The sequence below is a fragment of the Salarias fasciatus genome, chromosome 11, assembly GCF_902148845.1.
Source record: "Salarias fasciatus chromosome 11, fSalaFa1.1, whole genome shotgun sequence".
In the NCBI taxonomy this organism is placed as follows: Eukaryota; Metazoa; Chordata; class Actinopteri; order Blenniiformes; family Blenniidae; genus Salarias; species Salarias fasciatus.
Window position 1 is genome coordinate 32,746,300 of NC_043755.1, and position 23,378 is coordinate 32,769,677.

General features: G+C 51.6%; 2 protein-coding genes across 2 annotated transcripts; one reads left to right on the plus strand and one right to left on the minus strand.

Moving 5' to 3' along the window:
- The first annotated feature begins 1,367 nt into the window (after positions 1-1,367).
- Positions 1,368-16,445, plus strand: tg (thyroglobulin). Its single transcript, XM_030103493.1, has 49 exons — positions 1,368-1,437; positions 1,640-1,748; positions 1,893-1,990; positions 2,100-2,255; positions 2,348-2,507; positions 2,681-2,787; positions 2,879-3,022; positions 3,128-3,313; positions 3,467-3,963; positions 4,059-4,434; positions 4,678-4,716; positions 4,795-5,025; positions 5,233-5,337; positions 5,426-5,503; positions 5,583-5,695; positions 6,272-6,383; positions 6,505-6,666; positions 7,021-7,212; positions 7,301-7,428; positions 7,750-7,900; positions 8,104-8,262; positions 8,418-8,561; positions 8,708-8,872; positions 9,041-9,145; positions 9,570-9,679; positions 9,756-9,861; positions 9,990-10,178; positions 10,264-10,434; positions 10,513-10,599; positions 10,703-10,771; positions 10,869-11,006; positions 11,155-11,331; positions 11,570-11,684; positions 11,801-11,886; positions 11,982-12,128; positions 12,261-12,326; positions 12,572-12,706; positions 12,779-12,958; positions 13,045-13,249; positions 13,329-13,416; positions 13,663-13,813; positions 13,924-14,123; positions 14,319-14,483; positions 14,599-14,736; positions 14,811-14,998; positions 15,131-15,235; positions 15,681-15,821; positions 15,901-16,082; positions 16,225-16,445. The coding sequence occupies exons 1-49, from the start codon at positions 1,368-1,370 to the stop codon at positions 16,326-16,328; spliced, it is 7,230 nt and encodes a 2,409-aa protein (XP_029959353.1). The 3' UTR covers positions 16,329-16,445.
- Positions 16,446-16,730: 285 nt separating this feature from the next.
- Positions 16,731-22,802, minus strand: LOC115397143 (succinate-semialdehyde dehydrogenase, mitochondrial-like). Its single transcript, XM_030103340.1, has 10 exons — positions 22,434-22,802; positions 20,081-20,164; positions 19,775-19,945; positions 19,427-19,543; positions 19,184-19,327; positions 18,927-19,070; positions 18,601-18,759; positions 18,360-18,523; positions 18,182-18,240; positions 16,731-18,057 (listed from the first exon to the last, which is right to left on the minus strand). The coding sequence occupies exons 1-10, from the start codon at positions 22,719-22,721 to the stop codon at positions 17,846-17,848; spliced, it is 1,542 nt and encodes a 513-aa protein (XP_029959200.1). The 5' UTR covers positions 22,722-22,802; the 3' UTR covers positions 16,731-17,845.
- Between the last annotated feature and the right edge of the window lie 576 nt (positions 22,803-23,378).

A 23,378-nucleotide genomic window follows, 5' to 3' on the forward strand; every position in this document is an offset into this window, starting at 1 on the left:
AACAATTTAGGAGCTGGAATTCAATAATTTGATTGCAGAAGGCACAAAAGAGTTTGAAAAACGATTAGTTTTCCTAGCTGGAGCAAAATACCGGCGTCCAGAAGGCATCAAGATAAACTCTGGAGTCAGAGGATTCATTCAGGATACCAGAGTGTTTCTTGTCTGTCATGTTTTCATGTTTCATGTTATTTTAGCTCAGTTTTATACAGTATATCTTCATTCATGACATGGATGAGGAAGCTGGTGGGGGGTCTCAGTCAGGGAAACACACACACACACACACACGCGCACACACACACACACACACACACACACACACGGGGAAGAACATGCAAACTCCACACAGAAAGGCCCCTGCTGGCATTTGAACCCATGACCTTCTTGTTGTGAATTAAGAGCACTAACCACTGCTGCTCTGTTCGACCATGCAGTTTAATTTAAGATAATTTAGTGTAATCGGAGTTCTGTTTTGTTTTCAAAGTGGAACTAAAGGAATCGGATCAATCCTTCTTCTGGTTCTTCTGTGATCAGTGAAGCTCTTCCACAGGAGATCTTCCTCTTTCCTCTGACCCTGAGACAGTAAACCCAGTCAAGCCTTTGGCTGCTGTCTGTCTGTCCGTCCGTCCGTCCGTCCGTCCGTCCGTCCGTCCGTCCGTCCGTCCGTCCGTCCGTCCGTCCGTCCGTCCGATCGAAAGAAGAGACGACCTCCACTGGAGGACAGAAGGAAAGTTCTTCGATCGTGAACAGAAAAATTCATTAAAGGTTCTATTTGTGCTCCAGTCCAGGTCAAGAAACGTGCCGGCGCTACGATCAGCTGTGATGAGATGCTCACAGTTTGTGTGCAAGTTCAGATCAGAAAAGGTGAACGCTGAATGAGCCATGGAGAAACCAGCTGAAATCCTCTGTTCAGCGAAGTCAGTCAGCGTTTGGTTTGTGTGCTCAGCATCAGTCTGCAGTTTGTGGTTTTGGCTCTGCTCTCTCTGAGTCAGCTGATTCAGGATGTGGAAGTTCAGCGATCCCAGTGGAGCGGATCTGGTTACATCTCATGCCTCCATGGTAACGTTTACATTTTATTTTTTGTATTGAAAAAAGAAGAAGTCACGCACTGAAGTGTGTGTGCGTCACGTTTCAGTGAAGTGGGAACTCTTCAGACTGTTCTCCTCACAGCACTGATCCTGAGAGGCTCTCGTCCAATCAGAGCGCTGCACAGCTCACCGCATGTGAGGAGCTGGAGGACACCTGGTTCTGCTCAGGTGCGCCGTGGAGGAGGAGGAGGAGGAGGAGGGATGAAGGCCGTCCAGGGTGACTCTGCAGATCTGAGGGTTTAAAAGGGGAGAGGGACGCCGCGGAGCTTCACCGCCGAGACCATGTCGTGGCTGCTGAGCGCCGCCTGCCTCCTGCTGTGCTGCCCTGCCCTGCTGCAGGGCAAAGCCTCGGGTAAGGGGGACCATCGGAATGCTCCTGCTTCTTCTAAATCGTATTTTAACCTCAGTTGTTCATTGTGTTCCAGTTCTTATTGTCCAAAACATGTTCAGTGTTGATACGGTGTCACTGGGATGCTAAACCTACTGAGTATCGTCAGCCTCATGTTTTTGGTTGACGTTGTTGACATTGTTGACGTTGTGTTGCCGCTGTCCAGAGTACCAGTTGGAGACGGAGACACTGAGTCGATGTGAGCTGCTGAGAGGTGAGACGGTTGCTAAGCGACAGGGCGACGCCCCTCACTGCACAGAGGACGGGCGCTTCAGGTGAGAGCTACTTCCTGCTGAAGAACCAGTCAAACACAAGGAAGAAGCAAACACCTCCAGTTTGGTGCAGCGCACCGAAGTAAAGGACCAAATTGCAGTATATCTTTTCTGTGTGTGTGTGTGTGTGTGTGTGTGTGTGTGTAGGCCTGTACAGTGCAGTGGACAGGGCCAGGAGTGTTGGTGTGTAGACGCTGAAGGTCAGGAGATCATCGGGACTCGAACCAACAGCCCAGTTATTCACTGTGAGTACCACGCGTGCAGCAGTCACAGATCACACACTTTTGTGTGTGTTTGTGTGTTTTTTGTGTGTTTTCCCAGAATCAGAGCAGCTCTGCGTTCTTGTGTGTGCAGGTGCGACTCCCTGCCAGCAGCAGGCGCTGCTGCGGTGTTCACCTTCTGGCCTCTTTGAGTCTGTTCAGTGTGACGCCAGCAGGGGGCAGTGTTGGTGTGTGGACCAGGACGGGATGGAGCTTTACGGAACGCGACAGAACGGTAGACCCCAGCGATGTGAGTACTCACTCTGTTCCTTACTGGAACGGCTTAGCTGGCCTGAAGGTCACCGTCATTGACTCGGGAGCTTTTTGACCTTTGACCCTCAGGCCCGGGCAGCTGTGAGGTGAGGTCACGGCGTCTTCTGCATGGCTCCGCCCCTTCGTCGCCTCCTCAGTGTACGGAAGACGGTGACTTCCTGCCTGTTCAGTGTCGCTTCATCAACACCACTGACAGGACGGAGCTGGACCTGCTGCATGCCTTCAACAGGTAACACACCTGCACTACCTGCACTACAGGTGACGCACCTGCACTATAGGTAACGCACCTGCACACCTGTACATCTAAACACCTGTATATCTACACACCTGTATACACAACTTTAGCTTCCAGTGTAAACAAGCTGCTTGTTTTTCTCATTATTTGTGTTCGTCCTTCTTCAGGTTCCCAGAAGCTTTTGAGACGTTCAGTAACTTCCAGAAGTTTTTTCCGATGGTTTCCTCCTACTGCTTCTGTTCAGACAGTCGAGGGCGAGAGCTGGAAAACACAGGCACGCGCACGCACGCACACACACACACACACACACACACACACGATGGTACTGATGGCGGTGATAATGAAGGTCTCTCCTTCCTGTCCAGGTGTGGAGCTGCTCCTGTCTCATGTGTACGACTCAGCCTTTACTGGCCTCCCGTCCGGGCGCTCCGTCTCTCAGACCAACGTGTACCGAGTCCTGCAGAGGAGGATGCTGGGAGTTCGTCTAGCTCTCACCGGACACTTCAGATGTAAAGTCTCCTCCTCCAAACTGACTTAATTCACGCATAAATTACCATTACCTGGTTATAGTTACCACAGTTGATGTCGCAGTTAAGCCCTCCTCCCTCCTTCAGGCCCCTCCCCTTGTGAGGAGGAGCGCCGTGCAGCCCTGGAGGCGTCCAGCGTCTTCGTCCCGTCCTGTGAGGCTGGAGGAGCCTACAGTTCCCGTCAGTGCCAGCAGGAGGCGCTGTGCTGGTGTGTGGACTCCACTGGGACTGAGATTCCCGGGACGAGGCGGCAGGGAGACGCTCCTGTCTGCGGTCAGTCCTCCTCTCGGTTCGCTCCTCGGCACAGCGAATAAGAACCCACCTTTCATCTTCCAGCATGCTGAGTGTTTCATCATTCTCTCACTTATTTTTATCTTAATTTTGACTTCATTCCCCTGCTGCTCCTCCTCTCTCCTCCTCCTGCAGGTTCGGGACCTGCTGACTGCGTCTCTCGGCGTCGTCTGGCTCTGTCCCGCCTCCTCTCCGGTCCCGTGGAGCCTCCTCCCTCTCAGTCCTCCTCGGGCAGCTCCCCCTGCCTCTCCCTCCTCCGGCCGCTCGGGGACCTCCTCCCGGCGGAGGCGGACGCCGCCTCCTTCCTGTCCCAGCTGGTGGAGGTGCTGCACGGCCTCTTCCCGTCTGTGGGGGGCGCTCTGCACGCCCTGGCCTCCTCCTCGCCGCGGCGCCTGCAGGAGAACCTGTTTGGAGGGCGGTTCCTGCAGCAGCTGGCGGCCTCTAACGTGAGCGCGGCGCTGGGTTCTGAAGGAGCCGTGACTGCGGAGCAGTTCTCCGCTCGGAGCATCAGCACCAAGAACCAGAACCTGATCCAGACTGTCAGCCGAGTCCTGCAGGACCAGAACTTCCTGTCTGCTCTGCAGCTCACCGTCCGAGGACTCAGCAGCTCCAGCTCACACACACTGCAGCAGGTGAGTGACTGACCTCTGACCTCTGACCTGTGCTGAGATCTGTGTGGACTGCAGGTCGTCGGGACCCAAACGTTCTCCTCACTCCTGTGTTCCAGGTCCTGACTCCTCTGCTGCGCTCCTGCTCCGAGGAGGACGGAGTGAGCGTCTTCATCCCGAGCTGCACGCCCGCCGGCGGGTTCCAGGAGGTGCAGTGTGGAGGCGGGGCCTGCTGGTGCGTGGACCCCCGGGGTCAGGAGGTGGAGGGGTCTCGGACCGCCGGGCGGCGCCCTCGCTGTCCGAGCCGCTGTGAGGGGGAGCGAGCGGCGGCCCTGAGGGTCAGTTCTCAGCTCTCTGCCGGAGCTCAGATCTACGTCCCCGCATGCTCGGAGGCCGGAGACTTCCTGCCGCTGCAGTGCGTGGGCTCACGCTGCTTCTGCGTGGACGCAGAGGGAAGGACGATGATCGGAGGGCCAACGGGGGGCGCCATCACATGTGAGCTGACACAAGTTCATGCAGCATTTTAACAAAGTCACAATTTTCCACTTTCACTGTGTCAAATCGTGTTTTTTCAAATAATTCAAGTAAAACAAACATGACTTTTAATGATGAGCATGTCTGCTACACCTGCTGCACCGTCACACATTTTCATACTGCTCTGCCAACTGTTGTGTTTTGCTCACAATGTGTCTGTTGTGTTGTGTTTTGTCACTCACGTTTGTGTTTGTTGTGCTCCAGGTCCGGAGAGATCCACTCAGAAGCTTCCCACATTTGCAGGTCAGAGAAACATTAAACCAAAGCTTTATTTTCGATCCGTCCCTGAACACAACGCGCTAACCGCACGCTGCCCTCCAGGCTGCTCGGCGGCGTTGGCTGAAGTCACTGAATTCAGACAGGAGGCCATGAGCATCGTCGCCCTGTCTAACTCCTCCCACATCCCTCTGGGATATGGATTCCTATTGGCTGGAGGTCTCCGTCTCACGCCTGAGGAGCTCCAGATCGACCAATCAGAGGCTGAGCAGCTGCAGGTCTCTGATAGGCTGCTGAGCCGCTCCAGAGCTGCTCTACGACTGGCTGCGTTCTCCAGTGAGTGGGAATAAATCACCGGCTGCTGCAAATGAAGTTACAAGTTATTGTTGAAGTTTCTTATATTATGTTAATGATGCTCACATAGCTTGATTATTATCGTGTTAACATAACCTGTGTGATTCAGCTCTTCTTAAAAAACAGATGTATGTTCATACTGTTGTTCTTGTTCCTGTTGTTTATGTTTATGTTGTTGTTGTTCTTCAGCTCTTCAGATGCTTCTCCCTCCTCAGCGTCGGTCATATCAGCCATTCACTCCACAGTGTGACGCTAATGGCCGCTGGCTGCTCACACAGTGTTACCACAGCACAGGTACACACACACACACACACACACACACACACACACACACACACACACACACCTCAGAGTTTGTTGACTTGTGGTTGTGTGTCTTCAGGTCAGTGTTGGTGTGTTGATGAAGATGGAGAGTACGTCCCTGGATCTTTGACTGGTCGCTCACTCAGGCTGCCCAAGTGTAAGAGCACACACACACACACACACACACACACACACTTACATATACAGGAAAAGGTTCCTGATGGTTCCTCCTGCAGGTCTGACTCGCTGTGAGAGAGCTCAGGCTCACGCTCTGCTCTCTGATTGGACGAAACGCTCTGATCTCAGCAACACTGCCTCCACCTCCCAGTACCAACCCACCTGTGAACAGGTAGGAGAACACGAACACACACACACACACACACACACACATTTTGATCACATCGTACTATTTCTTCTGCTGGCCACTGAGATCACCACGATTTGAACAAGGTGCTACAATTAACTAGAAAGTGAAAACTGAATAAATATGAATTTATTAAAGCAGCTGCTGATGTGTACAAATGCAGAATATTGGCTGATAAGAAAAATGTCCTCAGATGACCCCTACAATGAGAGGAGGTGTGTGAGCTCTTGTCCCAGTGTGGCCTGCCCTCACCTGTCCAGGTGGACCCTGCCCCCGCCCAGAGTTAGCTGGCATCCGGTCCAGCGGATAAAGAGAATGAACAGAAGACAGTGGTTATAGAATCTGGGTGGATGAAAACATACGGGACAGTCGTGCTGTAGATTTCTTTGAACTGGCACGCAAAGAAAAATGTAATGTGATGATTGTCTCTGTCTTCAGCCCTGTTTACAAATGTAAGAATGAAAATGAGAATAAACTGATGAAAACACTGTGATCCTCAGAGCTGTGTGTGTGTGTGTGTGTGTGTGTGTGTGTGTGTGTGTGTGTGTGTGTGTGTGTCAGGATGGTAGTTACTCGGTGCTGCAGACAGAAGGCGCTGCAGGATGGTGTGTGAATCCTCTAACAGGAGAGACGATACAGGCGGCAACACCAAGCGCTGCTGGACTGCTTACATGTACGTAAACACACACACACACACACACACACACACACACACACACACACACACACACACACACACACACACAGACAGTGCTGGATTCTCTGGCCTGTTTGACCCTCTGCGATGCGTTCAGGTCCCAGCTGGTGCCAGCTCCAGGGCCTCCAGTGCCGTCCTGACGGCTCCTTCGTCCCGCTGCAGTGCGACGTCGCCTCCTGCTGGTGCGTCTCGGAGGACGGACAGGAAGTGGACGGGACTCGTACTCCCCGACAGACAGACAGCGCGCCATCATGTGACCGTAAGCACTGTGGCTCCGCTGCGGTTCCTCAGCCTCCATCTTTTTGCACCGTCGCCTTGTTAGCGTCGCTTCTCAGAGTGTGGCAGGAGGCGCCTCTGGGGGGCGCCAGAGGGCTTCAGCTGTCACTGGTCAGAGTGATGCCCGAGGTGTCTCCATCACAGCCTCCAGCCTCCATTAGCCTGCTGGTCTGCTGGCCTGATCTTTGTGTGGATCGTGGCTGAAGTGCGTCCCAGTTCCACTGAATCATCGAGGCAGAAGACTCCAGTTATTGTGTTCTTTATGATGAGGAACTCCTGAGTGATTCTGCTGCTCCATTAACCATCACTGACCACACTGATCAGTTCTGCTCTGTAGGCCCCCTCTGCCCCGCGCCCGCCATTACCCATGGTGCACTGCTGTGCCGCCCCGCCGCCGATGGACGTCAGAGCTGTGACCTCGTGTGTCACCGTGGTTACCAGAACTCACTTCCTGTCAGCAGCTTCCGGTGTGAGACCAAAAGTCAGCAATGGGGCGGAGACAGTAAACCTGTGGGCGGAGCCTGTCAGAGTAAGACCTTTGACCTCTGACCTCCGGCTCGTTCATTTCAGAAGGCACATAGACTCTAACTTCCTGTTGTGTGTGTGTGTGTGTGTAGTGTCTCAGCCTCTCCAGACCCTGTCCTCATCTCAGACCTGGTCCCTGCCCTCATCCTGCTCTCAGACCAGGACTCTCCAGTCTCTGTTGTTCAGCTTGATGACCAGCAGGGGGCTCTGCTCTGCTCAGGTGGGCTCTCGGCTTTCTTTCTCTGTGCTTTTTTTTTTTTTTTATATCAGACATTGTAATCTGGAGACGGAGGGTGTGTCCACTCCTGTTTGTCTTCACAGTAACGTTTTGGTGATTGTGAACTTGTGGAGTTTGTTTAGAAGCAGCGATGTAATTATTCAGTTTTCCAGGTGGGAATTCTCCCATGTGAACCTCAGTCCGACTTTCAGACTCCACCTCAGAGGAACACGTCCGGAACCCGCCGTGTTCCTGCTCTGTGTAGAACGTACCAGCTCTTCCCACTCATCATTCTGTTGTGTGACTCGTGTGTTGGATGTGCAGCTTCCCGTGTCGTCACGCTCCGTCTCGCTGTGCGACGACTCCTCCGTGAGTCTGATCTGTGATGCTGAGGGCTCGCTAAGGTTAAAGGTCACATGGACCGTGACCCTGTCTGACATACCGACCTCTGACCTCCCTGACCTGCACGACATTGGTGAGTTTCACACCTTTTCTGCATTTCATGACAATTTAAAGTAAAATTTGGAGGTGAAATCTCAGGCCAGTGACATTGGAACCAATCAATTAGCCAGAAACAGCATGGTCATATTAACGAAGTGAGTGAAACGTGAACCGTGTACATGTGAATCATCTGTTTACTGGTCGTGATTCTAGTGTGTGTTTGTTTTTCATCATCAGCACTTTTCCTGAACGAGTCCAGACTCCTGGATCAAGTTCAGGGAATTCTGGGTAATGTCAGGTCCAAGCTAACGTCGGATCCCAAGCTGGTTTCCATGACAACAGCAGTGTTTGGCTGTTCAAACGGTTACCGCCTTGACACTGTCGGAGAAGGCTGCGGTGAGTCGATGAGTTCAACGTACTGTCAAAGGACACACACACACACACACACACACACACACACGAAGAGTGTGTGTTCACGTGGAGGGGGTCGCAGGCTGATACTGATGGAGGAGATGATGAAGGGTCATCTCTCCGTCTGTCTGTTCATGCAGTCGTTTGTCCGGCTGGAAGTTTCTCCAGAGAGGGGGCGTGTCTTCTGTGTCCTGAGGGAACCTATCAGGATGAAGAGGGGCGGGACTTCTGCAACAGGTGTCCCCGAGGCTCCTCCCCATCCGGGGCGTCATCTGTCAATCAGTGTGAGTCTCCTTTTCTTTTCTTTTACAGAGGAAAACCCAGCGATGTACCACCGCACCTTCAGCAAATGTTAATCTTCAGGTCATTAAAGTAGTAACAACGGAACTGTGTTATGAATTAAAAAGGTGTTTTCGTCCGTGTGTCTCAGGTGTGACTCAGTGTGAGGGGCGGGGCCTGCGGTGTTCACAGTCAGGTGACTTCCTGCCGGCGCAGCACGACGCCTCGTCTGACAGGTGGAGGTGTGTCAGCAGCGACGGGGCGGAGCTAGAGTGGACCCTCAGAGAGCAGACACTGACTGATGAAGAGTGTTCAGGTGACCAGACGTCAGCCAATCAGAGAGCTGCTCAGCATCAGTCTGTGTGTGTGTGTGTGTGTGTGTGTGTGTGTGTGTGTGTGTGTGTGTGTGTGTGTGTGTGTGTGTGTGTGTGTGTGTGTGTGTGTGAGTGAGACTCATCCTCCCTGTTGGCTGTGGGTACTGCAGTTCTCCGGAGGTTCCAGAACGTTCCCCGATCCGAGCTGATTGTTGGAGCTGATGATGCTGAAGTTCTCCAGACTATGACCTCTGACCTCTCAACATGTGTGCAAGGTAACATCCTGTCTCTGAGGAAGTGGTCATGTGGCTGATTTTAGAACATGGTGTTGACAGTAATACATTACAAATACTTCCATGACTGTTGTTGAGTAATATTTTTAATATTTGTACTTTGACAGTAATTTTTTCAAATATGTAACTTCACTGATACATCAGTATTTATCACTGTAACGAAGCAGCCTTTCACCTCATGGAATCTACTGCACAGCTTATCTGATCATAAAGTCTCACAGTACAAATACTTTCATCACTTAAGTAGTATTTTCATGCACATGTACTTCACTCAGTATCCGTAACATCAGAACATTGAATCTGTTTTAAGATAAATACTTTAACTTGTAACTGAGTAGACATGTTGAGTGCTGTCTGCCCCTCCCTGATGAACATTGTGTAATGATGGTGTGTTTTTTTGTTTCAGCATGTGCAGCAGAGCCGTCCTGCCACCATGCGGCGCTGTTCAACAGACAAACCCAGTGTGAACTGTACAGCACACACACACTGAACACACACTGCAATGCTTCCCAGCAGGTAGACACAGACACACACACACACATAGAGTTTGTGAATTGTGCTTGTTTGTTTATTGAACTGTGTTATTTGTCAGACACGTGGGTTTCTGGGTAATCCTCAAGCCGAGCTCTTTGATTGGCTGAGCTGCTCTCTGAAGGTGAGGGGCGGGGCTTCCGACATGCTGGTCATCAGGAAGAAAGGTACTGTTACCTAGCAACCATGGTTTTTTCTTCCACAAAACAGCTGTGTGTGAAAGTGTACCTGTGTGTCCAGGTGTGTGTGTGTGTGCTTTCATGTGTAGCTGTGTGTTTGTGCCGGTGTGTTCCAGGGTTTGAGTTTTCCTCGCAGCGTTTTGTGAGGATGAGGATGAGGAAGGTGCTCTCAGGTGTGTTCAGGACTCAGGTGTTCTCGTCCTCTCGGACCTCCCTGGCCGACGCCCACCGCTCCTGTGAGGACGGCTGCAGCCGGGACGCCTGCTGCCACGGATTCATCCTCAACCAGAACGTCCTGAACGGAGGTACGCCCACCCGACCGCCGACGCCGCACGCCTCTGTGGGCGGGGCTCTGTGTCACACCTCCTCCTTCACCCCGCCCCCGCCCAGGGTCCCTGTTCTGTGGTTGGCTGAGGGCTCCGTCAGTCCTGATGTGTGGAGACCAGGACTGGGATGTGACTGGACAGGGGACAGCCAGTCGGATCTGCGGGGCGGGGCTTACCTACAACGAAGAGCAGCGCAACTTCCTGTTTGACTTTGGAGGAGAGACGTTCACCATCAGTAAGAGGCTGAAGTCAGTGAGAGACGGAAACGTGAGTGAAACAGACTGAACTGACGTCCGCCTGCCTCCTGTCTCAGCTGACTCTGCTCTGCCGGCTGACAGCAAGAACAAGAAGGACTACCAGGCGTCCATCATCATCTTCCAGGCGGTCTATCTGAACCCAGGTATCTGACCTTTGACCCCCCCCCTGACACCACAGTCAGACGTACGATGCTGTTTGTGCATCAGAGCTGCTGGTTTGTCACAGTTTGTTTGTTTGTTTGTTAGATGCAGCCTCTTCTGCTGTTTCTGGTTCTCCGTCGTGTGCTGCAGCGAAACTGAGCCCTCCGCTGGACGGTTTGTCACTCGGAAAACTTTTCATGAATGAAACAATTGCATAAGTTGCTCAAAGCTTTTTGTCTGTGAGTGACGACGTGAGTATGGTCTGTTTCAGGGTCGGTGCAGCTGAAGTTTCAGTCTCTGTCTGAGGACGACGTCCTGGTGGACCCTCAGAGGTCTCCCCCCTCCCTCTCCTTCTTACTGAACAAGAACAGCTTCAGCTCCCAGCAGGCACTGCGCTGGTGCCTCACACGTAGGTCGCACTCTCCTGGAGAGCATTACCTTCTACTCTTTTCATCTGTACTTTTCACCCCTCGAGATCACACTTTTCACGTAATACAGATTGAATCAAGTGACGTCAGGAGGTGACAGGCGTCTCCAGTAAAGCGTGTTTCTTGCAGGTTGTGACGCAGAGCCTCAGTGCTTCGTGGCAGACCTCAGAGACGATGCCTCAGCAGGCTTCTTCAGCTGCTCGCTGCATCCCGACAGCAGGGTTTGTTCGGCGTACGACAAAACTCTGAGGCTGCCCTGCCACCGTGTGCTGGGCAGAGTGCCAAACAATACCTACAGCAAGACGGGTGAGGAGGGGAGCCAAGAAGAAAGTCACACTGAGAAAAACTCACAACAATATTTAGATTGGTTTTTTCTTCAATTTCAAATTTTCATCATATTTATTTCTGTAAGTCAGAAACACATGTTACTGTCACTGACCTGTTTGTGGACTTAATAAAGGATTGTTCTTCTGTGTGTGTGTGTGTGTGTGTGTGTGTGTGTGTGTGTGTGTGTGTGTGTCTGTGTGTGTGTGTGTGTCTCCAGTGGATCTGTCTGGACCTGTGAAGAGTTTCTACCAGAGAGTTTCTTTCCAGAAGATGGTTTCTTATTCTGTTCGCAGCCTGGTCACCCTGACTGCAAACACACCGCTGTCCTCAGGGTAACACACACACACACACACACACACACACACACACACACACACACACACACACACACACACACACAAAACCAAGATTTAGATGAACAGCGAAAGGATAAACGTGTGTGTGTTAGATTCAGGCAGTGCGAGCGGATCTGTGATCAGGACCCCTGTTGCCGTGGTTTCGGTTTTGTCCGTTACAAAGTCGACAAATCAACAGGTATGCTAACAGAACTCCCTAATGCCAATACTGGATGTAGTAATGTAGGTAAATAAAGTCAAATTTGGTGTGTGTGTGTGTGTGTGTGTGTGCAGGACGCTCAGACGTCATGTGTCTGCCACTGATCAGTCTGGGAGTTCAGACCTGCAGTGAAGATGATGTGACTTCCTGGAGGACTCAGGACTGCAGGAAGTCTGGGGTGATAACCTCTCCGGACCCTTTCGGCTGGTACCAGAAACCAGGTACTGAGTGTATACACACACACACACACACACACACACACACACACACACACACACACACACACACACACACACACACATATACACACACAGCAGGAGTTTTGTATTCATGTGACATGCTTGTGTTTGCAGTCAATCAGTGGAGTTCGTCTCCAGCTCTCTGTCCTCCCTTCAGCCTCCCTCCGACCAAGAACAATGGTAACACAACCAACACCGCAAACACCACCAACAGTACAATCAGCACCAACCCCACACACTCGGTTACTCCAGTACCAACTTCATTGCTTCTTCTCAATCAGTTTAGTTACTCGGGTAAAGTTCCTGGAGTGTCTGTGAGCTAGTGGATGATAACAGTTAAAGAGCTGCAGAGCCGCTGTCTCTCTACGCCGATGGACCTTCTGAATGACCCTGCGGCGCTGTTACTCGACTGTATTGTGTCTCAGTGTCTGCAGATGAGTGGCGTCCGCTCGCTGCCTCGTCGGTTCTGGTGGACCCGTCTCTGACCACGTATGATGTCATCCACGTGAGCCGAGACATCGCCGCTAACCGGGACAGGACCAGGGACTGGTGTCTCCATGGTAACCGTCACGCACTGAGCCCGGACCCTGGTTGGTTGCTGTGATCCTGACCTTTCGTCTGTTTGCGGACAGCCTGTCAGGAGGCGGAGTCTTGTGTCGCCGTGTCGCTGCGGGAGGCGGAGTCGGCCACCCGCTGCGTTCTCTACCCAGACACCACGGTGTGCGGACTCCACTCCTCCAACCCCACTTCCTCCAAGATCTCCTGCCGGCTGGTCGTCAGAGAGCCCGCCCCCCGAGTGTACATGAGGACCGGTGAGCAGCATCGGCCAATCAGAGCAGAGGCCGCCCACTGAGAGAAACCTCCTTTCACTAGCTCTTTCTTCGGATCTTTTCCTCAGAGAGGTTGCCGTCGGTTACGTCGGTCTCCATCCCGGGTCACGGCATCCTCCGCGGCATCGCCGTGGAAACGACCCTGGGACCCGACAGGAGACAGGTGGTGCAGTTCCTCGGCGTTCCGTACGCTCGTCCACCAACCGGAGCGCTCCGCTTCGAAGCCGCTCAGCCAGCTGACTGGACGGGAACCTGGGACGCCACCAAACCACGGTTCGCGCAGTCGGACTGACGCTCTGGTCGTAGCGGGAGCGAAGCCGAATGAAGACAAACGAGTGTTTTTGTCCTTCAGTGCCAGCTGTGTCCAGCCGGGGGATTCCGAGTCTTCAGGCTCCTCTGAGGACTGCCTCTACCTCAACATCTTCTCCCCTGCTGCGGTGGTCAGCCCTGCAGAAATCATTGATTCTATGAGCTTTGTTGTTGTTGTCCAGGAGATCGATTAAGTTTTGGCCATGTTCTTAAAAAAAAGGTCTAAGTTTATATGGAAAACAAAAAAATAAGTGGAAAACCAAACTTTTGTACTGTAAAAATCCTAAAAAAATAAAAAAAAATCAGTTTAATTTGAAATAAAGTGAAAGAACACAATGACCCCGTTTGACCTGTAAACATGTTTGTGTGTGTTTCAGAGGGGGCGTGTCCCAGTCCTCGTTTTCTTCTTCAACCCTTCAGCCAATCAGGGGCAAGGACTGCTGGACGGCTCCGCCCTCGCTGCCATGGGAAACATCGTTGTGGTTACAGCGAGCTACCGGACAGCGGCGCTGGGATTCCTGAGTACAGGTATATACACACACACACACACACACACACACACACACAGATGCAGATTCTTTTGGATTTATCCTGTGTGGAGCGACGCTGTAAAAGAATTCTTTTTCCATTCTGTTCAGGCGGTCTCCGTGGTAACTACGGCCTGTCGGACCAGGAGGCGGTGCTTCGATGGGTCCACGCCCACATCTCCCTGGTGGGCGGAGACAACCAGAGGGTGACAGTTGGAGCGGAGCGTGGTGGGGCAGACATCGCCAGCCTTCACCTCCTCTCCTCCTCCTCCTCCTCTTCTTCACCGATGTTCCAGAGGATGATGCTGATGGTGAGATGCTCTTCCTCCTCCTCCTCTTCCTCTTCATCCGGATCACAGAATGCAGTCCGAACTCCAGATTAAGATTTCATCCTGAACTGAGATATTTTCTGTTCTGGTTTTGGTCTCAGACCTGTTCTCAGTCCTGGACTGTGTGGATTTCAGAGAAGGACTGTTTGTGGAGCCTTTGTTCTGTGCTTCCTGCAGGGTGGTTCTGTGTTCTCCCCATCTGGACTCCAGACCGTCTCCACTTCCCAGCGCCAGGCGCTTGATCTGGCCCGAGAGCTCGGCTGTGTGACCTCCGACCTCTCTCAGATGGTCGCCTGCCTCAGAGCGATGCCGGTTCACCGGCTCAACGCCGCGCAGACAAAGGTGGAGAACAGAGAATGTCATTCGGTGTCATTTACTCAGAACCGATGAGAAAAACTCAGAACCTCATTGATAAAAGATGATGATGATGATGATGATGATGGTGATGATGATGCAGTTGCTGGCGGTCAGCGGTCCCTTCCTGTCCTGGTCTCCTGTCCCTCCGGCCGTTGCTCCTTCATCGCTGCACCGAGTCGACCTCCTGCTGGGAACGTCGCAGCACGACGGCCTGATCAGCCGCGCCCGCAGGATAAAGGTCAGAGGTCACCAGTGGGTGTGCCCCCCAACTGCTGTCAAGACGTCACATGACCTCCTCCCGGCGTGTTTCAGGACTTCGAGGCGCTGCAGGGCCGAGCTGACGGGAAGACGGCGTTCTACGAGGCCCTGAGCCGCTCGCTGGGCGGAGCCTCAGACAGCGCTCTGCTGAAGGAGGCGGCGGCCTGGTTCTACTCTCTGGACCACAGCCCGTCAGCCGCGGGGTACAGCCTGTTCTCCAGAGCGCTGGAGAACGCCACCAGGTAGAACACACACGGGACAGAAACCGCTGTGAGTGTTCATCTCCTCCATGGAAGAAAAAAGGTCAACTGCACCGTGTGTGTGTGTGTGTGTGTGTGTGTGTGTGTGTGTGTGTGTGTGTGTGTGTGTGGCAGGGATCTCTTCATCATTTGTCCCACACTGCAGATGGCTAGCCACTGGGCTAACAGCAAAGCTAACGTCTTCCTGTTCCACCAGCCGGCCTCCAGCGCTCACAGCAGGTAGTCTCTCAGGAAAAACGACTTTCTTCCACAACGACTCTCGAGTCAGACGTTTTGGAAACGTTCTGCTCTTCGTCTCCATGGAAACAGAAAACCTTTCAGAAATGATAGCATGGAAACGATGCAGTTCTCAGTTGGTGGATGTCATGTGAATGAGACCTCAGAGACAGAAGTTTCGCTTGATCTACTTCAAATTCTACTTCTGCTCATTTCTTTCAACTAGTTTAGGTTTAGAACCAGAAGTTTTATCTTCATGCCATTTTTTTAGGTAAATTGCCCTAAAAGTAATTTAGTTACTTTTTGAAATAGTAGTTAGTTTACTCGAAAAGGCAGTTAAAAAGTTACTAGTTAAGACAAATTGTGTTAATGATGGAGTTATATCAGTTAAGAGGAAGATGCTCTATAGTCTATAATCCGATGAGCCTTCAGCGGTGTTCTTCTGCAGGGCGGATGTTTCTGTTCCTCTGGACGTTCAGCTGGCGTTTGGGACTCCTCATCATCCAACCAGCTCCCAGCGTTTCACCTCGTCTGAGCGGCGCCTGTCCGTGGCCGTGATGACCTACGTGTCCAGCTTCGTCCACAGCGGGTCAGACCGCCGCCCCTCCCCGTCCGTCCTCACGCCTCCATCACCGCCACCCGGCTCACATCTCCCGCTTCTTCCCCAGGAACCCCAACCCCTCGTACCTGTGGGCGGAGCCAGCTCTGCCGCGCTGGCAGCCCGTCCAGTCCTCCGAGGCCTCGCCCACCTACCTGGAGCTAAGCCCCGCCCTCCGCCTTCAGAAGGGTTTGAGACAGAATGAATGCTCCTTCTGGACTCAGCTGGGAACCAGGCTGACCCGAAAGACAGGTGAGCAGACTCCACTGGACTCTACAGTACTATACTATACTGTACTATACTATACTATACGTCGTTAATATGCGACATACAGCTAATCACTGCACACCTACCAACACTCCACCGTGTCCTCACTGATCCTACCTGTCAACAGGTGAGCTGGGGGCGGAGCCTCTCCGAGCCGCGCTGACCCCTGAACTCCCACTGGCAGCTGCACCAGCCAGCCAATCACAGAGCGAGAAAGACGCCTACAGTTAAACCAATGACTTCGTCACCATCATCATCATCACACCACCACCACCATCATCTTCTTCATCGTCCACTTCAGCTCCCAGAATGCAGCTTGATTCACTTTCTGTTAGGGATAATAAAAAGCATCATAAAATCCCTGCCGTCTGTGTTAATGTGTTGCTGACTTTAATACGGAGGTTTTAGGTCACAAAAAGTTGCGACAAAGTCAAGTAATCTCTGAAAATTCAAAGTGTGAAGCTTCTCTTCATTATCTGGAGGAAAGGCTAATCCTGATCACAGCTAACTGCTAGCTTCTCCAACACTTCAGTCGGTGGGTTCGTGAGTTCTTATGAATGAATGAATTAACCTTTATTTTGAACAAAACAAAAACTACCCAAAACTCAAAGAATGTTAAGCAGAGGTCAAAAGTCTCGATATCAATATTTCATCTTTAATTTGTATTAACAGTCAGAAATACAAAAATCTACTTTTTACATCCATTTTACAAACAACATGTTACACAATTAAAAAAATGAGCTGAAATGAGCTAAAGAGACCTCGTTAACTTTAACCCGCCTGCTCATGAGTTAAAGGAGACGTTCCACACGGTTCTAACAGGACAGTAAGAGCAGGGCGGAGACACTGAAATTCCCTCGTACCGTTTCATATCTTCATTACACTGATTATCACACCAGAGTTTGACATGAGCCACGTTGGTTTGTTTCAGCTCAGAGTTCACTAATGGCACAGGATGTCACAACAGGCAGACCACATGCAGACCACAGGCAGACTGACAAACCTCTGAAAGCTCCATGAGCTACAGTTACACCTCGTGTCCACAGAACAGCTTCATCAGCAAACATTAAAGGATGGGGAAAAAAAAAATGTTTCTGTGAAACTTCAGTTATCTTTTCACTTGTCATCATTAAATTACCAGAAATTTGTATTTTATGATTTTCTTTAAATCATCCTGTGCTTGGGGGCGTGTCTTCATTCATTCCACAAACAAAAGGATGTTTGAGTTTTAGGCCCCGCCCCCTTTGTGTTGCCAGCCACCAACATGACGGGCTCCTGGCCATGTCTGTCACATGTGGAACACGCCCCCTCCTGCTCTGAGGAAATACATGAAAATACAGATTCTAACTCTTTAAGATCAGGAACTACACCAGTTCAGAAAGCTGTATGTATTCATCTAAAAACGAGGCGCATGCAGACACACTAGACCCTGTTTCCCTTTTTACAGACGTTTGGCTCGATTTACCTTGAGTCTGATGATTGAAAAGATTCAAAGCAACTTGATGAAAAAGAAGAATTGCTTTTTGTGTTTCTTTCACTGCAGAAACTCTGTTTGAAACAGAGAAGCGATTCTGATTGGCTGTTGATCAGTGTATGACATCATCGAACAGTTTGATTGGACGGCTCCTGTTTGAGGGAGGGGCTTGGCACAGCTTATCGTCACGTTGTCAGGAATGCGTGACGTCGGGGTTAGCATGTTAAGATGTTGGCGTTAAAACCTGAGAAGAGGTCATGTGACCCGGGAGCCCTCACGGATTCAGGTTCCCGAGGCACATGTACTTGACCTCCAGGTACTCGTCCACGCCGTACTTGGAGCCCTCGCGACCTAGACCGGACTCTTTGACGCCTCCGAACGGCGCCTCGGCGCTGGACACGATGCCCTCGTTGACCCCGACCATCCCCACCTCCAGGTCCTCGGCAACCCGCCAGATCTGATTCACGTCCTGAGAGAAGAAGTAGCCTGAGAGGAAAACAAACCGTCAGACACGGCTCCACGGAGCTACGTACAGCTGTATCGAACTACATGTAGCTACAACAAGGTCTCTGTGGCTACACGGAGCTGCGTGTAGCGACGCCGTGCTCACCTGCCAGCCCCACGTTAGCAGAGTTCGCCACGGCCACAGCTTCTTTCTCGGTGTTGAACCTGGAGATCAGAGGAAGACGTTCTGATTGGTGGACGGTCGTCTTCTGAAATGTTCCCCACAGAGGTGGAACTCAGCTCAGGGGTCTGAACGTCAGGTTAGAGCGTCCCCCGGTACCGACCTGATGACGGGAACCAGCGGGCCGAACGTCTCCTCCTTCGTACACAGCATGTCGGTGCTGACGTCCACCAGCAGCGTCGGTTCCATGAAGGAGCCGTGGAGACGCTTCCCGCCCCGCAGAACCGAGGCTCCCCGGGACACGGCGTCCGACACCTGCTGCTCAACCTGAGGGACCAGAGTCTGTGGCTCAGCTCCTCACTGGTCACTGTGAGGTCAGTTACTCCCACAGAGGCCCCGCCCACCTTGTCTGCGGCGCGCTGGTTGATGAGCGGCCCCTGGGTGGTTTGGGGGTCCGAGCCGTGGCCCATGCGGAGCTCGGCGTCCATCGCTCGTCCCAGTTTTTCCACGAAGCGGTCGTAGATCCCGCTCTGGACCAGGAAGCGGTTCGAGCACACGCAGGTCTGCAACAGGAAGTGACATCACAGACGGCTCAAAAGGCTGCAGCCAATCAGTTTTCATCTTCACTTCAGGAGCTTTTAGTCCCATTTTATCCACCAGAGCCTCTCCGAGTCTGGTTCTGCAGGGTTCTTGTGTGTGTGTGTGTGTGTGTGTGTGTGTCTCATCCCACCTGTCCAGAGTTCCTGAACTTGGACGCCATGGCTCCGCTGACCGCCCGGTCCACATCGGCACTGTCAAACACGATAAAGGGGGCGTGGCCTCCCAGCTCCATGGAAACCTTCTTCACTGTGTCAGCGGCCATTTTTAGCAACACCTGAGAGGAACCAATCAGATGTCAGCTCAAGTACAGACCTTACAGACTGATCCAAACGCCCCCCCGGAGGCTGGTTGCAGGCCCCTAAGCCCCGCCCCCTCACAGTGACTCACCTTCCCGGTGGCGGTGGAGCCGGTGAAGGAGATTTTGGCCACCAGGGGGTCGGTGCAGAGGACCTGACCCACCGCCGGAGTCTCCTCTCTGGAGCAGGGGACGACGTTAAAGACCCCCGCCGGGATGCCGGCCTGCTCCGCCAGCTGGCGAACACACACACACACACACACACACACACACACACACGGGTTATCCTCAGCCCCCTCAGGTCCCGGACTGATCCCGGTGATGCGTTCACTGACCTCTGCCAGAGCGAGCGCGGACAGCGGCGTGTCCTCGGCCGGTTTCACCACCACCGTGCAGCCGGCGGCCAGAGCGGCTCCCACCTTCCTGGTGATCATGGCGCTGGGGAAGTTCCACTGACACACAGGACAGGCAGAGTGTGTGTGAGTGTGTGTGTGTTAACCTGGATCTGGCCTGTTTCTGCTGTCACACTGCTTCTGTTCTGTTTTCTGAGAGCTCAGGTTCTGCTCTGTTCTGGTTCTTTGCCTTTACGTTGGAAGTGGTTCTGGTCCAGTCTGTGTTCTGTAACCCGCTGCTGGACTTTGTGCTCTGATAACCTGCAGCTGACTCTGCGATTGGCTGCTCACCGGGGTGATGATGGAGGCCACGCCCACCGGCTGCTTCAGGAGGAAGATCTTTCGGTCTCTGAGGGGAGACGGGACGATGTCTCCGTAAACCCGCCGGGCCTCCTCGGAGAACCACTCCAGGAAGGAGGCGGAGTAGGTGATCTCACCCAGAGACTCCTTCATGGGTTTACCCTGGAAACACAGAGTGCACCGTCATACACAGCAGGGGGCGCCGACTCAGCGATGACTCCAGAGACGAGGTCAGAAAGTACCAGTCCACAGATGGAAACAGAAACAACACTTCAGTCACAGCTCATGAACACTCACACACTCGAAGGTGATCAGCTTGGCCAGGTCTTCTCTGTGCAGCGTCATCAGGTCGAACCACTTCCTGAGCAGGATGCTGCGCTCCTACGACAGCCAATCACATCACACCGTCATCATCATCATCATCATCATCATCACACAACCACCGATGGTGGAAGCTCCTCAGGAACCATCATTTTGTGTTCAGGCCGAGTTGAGTTTCTCCTCATTCTTTGTTTCATTTCTTTCTGCAGTTTCTGTTCGTGGACTTCAAACTAAAGTTCGTCTGTAAACTTTGAAATCTTCCTTCACTTTGGCTCTTCAGATGACTCTGTCACCCAGGACAGCTCTGACCATGCGAGACCTGATACTGCTCACCTCCCTCAACATTCCAGAAAAAAAAACACTGATACTGACACCACAGCAGTATCATACGATACCACACCGGTATTGTACTGATATTATACAGATTTTATACAAATCTAAATTCTGCTCAAGAGCTTCATGGTTCCTGTTCAATAGATTGGTCTGATCATGTAATGTTGTGTCCTATACACGACTTCTGTAAAATGAACAATGTAGAATGGGAAGAGGAAGAGAATCTTCATCAGGACAACCATGGGGGCAACATCAGAAATGCACGACGTCCTCAATGTGGAAGGAAGAATCAAAGTGTTAAATCTGTAACCAACAGTTATGACTTCTATCTGCATTTGTCTTCCTTGATTGTGACATTAATGCCTACAGACATTCATCACTTTACCAATGGCTGAAATCTTTAAATCTTTTGTAAGATTCCACTTTTGAAAAAAAAAAAAAAGTTACTAGCAATTAAAAACAGCACAAAGAAAAGAAGTAGCTGTGAGGATTAAAAATGTTTTATATCCATCACACCACAATGACACAGCGGCAATATAGAAATGATGGCACACAAGCAGTGCAGTCTTTCGGTTTCGTTTTCTTTATTTGTACTGTAGATTAAAAAAAGAAAACACATCAGCATGCACGGTGAAGTTTTTATCGGTGTTGTGCTGCACGGAGGGACTGGCATGGAGAGTCATGGATTTTATTATTTGTCCTTGCAGGACGGTCGGCGTCTCCTGACTTGAAGCTGCAGGCTGCAGGTTGGCTGAAGCTGCTGGTGAGGTGTGAGGGGGGCTGGGGTTGAAGAAACAGTGTCTCTGAAAGGATTTCAATCATTTGCATCAATAAGTGACTGCTGGCCTGCGGTACTTCATGGTCCGCTGCTCCCTGCAGAAGTCTTCCTCCTCGTCAGGCCACCTTTGATCTTCCTCCTCCATGTCAATATTCTGTCTTTGAGGAAACGGTCAAAGAGATCAATTCACACCTTTCTCTTTCTGAACCGGGAACCAGAAATGGCCCTCCAGGGGGAGTTGGGTTCTTGGGGAGGTCTGGGGCTCCCTGAGCTTGTTCGGTCTGCAGGGTGGACTTGGTCCACCTTGATCCCCTGCAGGAAGAGGACGGCGTGTTAGTATACACTCATCATTACTCTGTTAAAGACATACATGTGTAGTATGTGCACATGCAAGTAATAACCAACCAGCACCACAACAACAACAAACACTCCATGCCTTTGAAATGTCTGAAAATGAAGCACACTTACCACTTTATGTTCCCTACCCAAAATGCATTGCGCTCTTCGTCACGTCCTCTCGAGAGTCCATTCACATAATTCACTGTTCACAGATGCCCAAAGGAAGCGGATTTTCCTAGAAAGTCGTTGCAGTGACCTGTGGTCGGGGTCAAACGGCGCGTGCACGCGCCCTGAGATTGTGCGCGGGATAGAGAGCCGCAGAAGCAGCTGATCGATCAGCGAAGGCTGCAGATAAAAAGATGCTTTTCACTAAAATGAGTGTTTTCTAGTAAATAATGTTCAAGCCGAATCTGAACTAGGCTTCTGAAACTTTTAACGACAGTGAATGTAAATGCTCGCCGAGTATCGTCACTGTTATTACTCTATGTCAGATGTGTCTGCCTGTTTCTGGGTGCTACACAGAGGAGCTGATGTTTGATTTACTTAATTGCTGAATAAAAACACTTTATTGTGATTGTGCGTCAACAGTCGCGTTGAACAAAGTTTCACTTTCACTTTGAGTGAGTCCATATTGAGTATTTGACCGACAGGCTGTGAACTGTTACCGCTCCACATGGAACGCACAATAATGAACAGAGACGGAGCGTGAATTTCCTGCAAAGTGCATGTCCCCAGGTGAATTCTGCGTGAGCCGAATTAAAGACAGACTGCATTCAGAGGAGGAAACAAATAAAAGTCGATCCGCTCTGCTGATCTCCGCAGAATTAAAGGGTGTTTAAAGTTAAATCCCGGGTTTTTCTGACGGAGTCTGGCTCCTACCTTGGCCGTGGAGCGCTTCCAGGACTGGAACGCCTTGTACGCGGCGTCCACCGCCTGCTTGGCCTCCGCCGCGCCGCAGTCCGCCACCCGGGCGATCTCCTGCCCGGTGGCCGGGTCAAGGACGGGGAACACCGAGGCTGCGGACACCCAGCGGCCGTCCACGTAGCCCTGCGTCCGGAGCAGCGGAGCGGACACGTCCAGGCTGTAGCTGCGGAGCATGGCGGCGGTCACCCCGGGGGAGACGACCTGGAGGAGGCGGCGGATGCTGGGCGCGCACACGGCCGACATACCGGGCTGACAGGTGGGCTGCAGGCTGCGGGACGTGGGGCGGACTGTGCGGGACTCCGTCGGTTTGAGCCAGTCTGCGGGCGCGTGCACCACGTGACCTCGCACAGAGTCAAGAGCATTTTAAAGTTTCTTTGTGCTCATTTAGACTAAAAAATACGGTAAAAAAAGCGCAGACTTTCAGATGAGACGTTTAAATAAAAATAAAATTGCTTATAAATAAATATCTAAATATTTCCAGAGTCTGTTATCGATAATGATAATGTAGCGTCTACAGTGTGCGCAAACGAATGCAGTAGTCTGTCTTTGCAGATGTGAAGGCTGCAGCCACAGGGCCGCTGCAGCCACAGGGCTGTGCAGGCTGCACTTCTTATGGAGCACGGGCGCCCTCTAGTGGTCATCAGGGCCCCATGCAGCCGCGGCCCTGGACGTGAACTGGCTCATGTGCAGTACCAAATTTGTATATTTAACATTAACGAGAGTATACACTTATGCCAAGATATAAACTAATTTAGAGCCGGTTCCTCTGTGTGCATGCAGATAGCAGATATATACAAGCAACAATTCCAATATATTATATTATATTATATTATATTATATTATATTATATTATATTATATTATACAGTGAATTAAACAAGATAAATTGGTTATATGGAGG

What these genes read in the sequence shown, in the direction of transcription:
- tg (XM_030103493.1), top strand. Translation starts at nt 1,368, where the DNA reads ATGTCGTGGCTGCTGAGCGCCGCCTGCCTCCTGCTGTGCTGCCCTGCC. An exon ending in CCCTGACCTGCACGACATTG is followed by an intron (nt 7,901 to 8,103) that starts GTGAGTTTCACA and finishes TTTCATCATCAG; the next exon opens with CACTTTTCCTGAACGAGTCC. An exon ending in ACTGCAATGCTTCCCAGCAG is followed by an intron (nt 9,680 to 9,755) that starts GTAGACACAGAC and finishes GTTATTTGTCAG; the next exon opens with ACACGTGGGTTTCTGGGTAA.
- LOC115397143 (XM_030103340.1), bottom strand. Translation starts at nt 22,721, where the DNA reads ATGTCGGCCGTGTGCGCGCCCAGCATCCGCCGCCTCCTCCAGGTCGTC. An exon ending in CCGCTGGTTCCCGTCATCAG is followed by an intron (nt 18,241 to 18,359) that starts GTCGGTACCGGG and finishes TCTGATCTCCAG; the next exon opens with GTTCAACACCGAGAAAGAAG. An exon ending in TGCTAACGTGGGGCTGGCAG is followed by an intron (nt 18,058 to 18,181) that starts GTGAGCACGGCG and finishes TTTTCCTCTCAG; the next exon opens with GCTACTTCTTCTCTCAGGAC.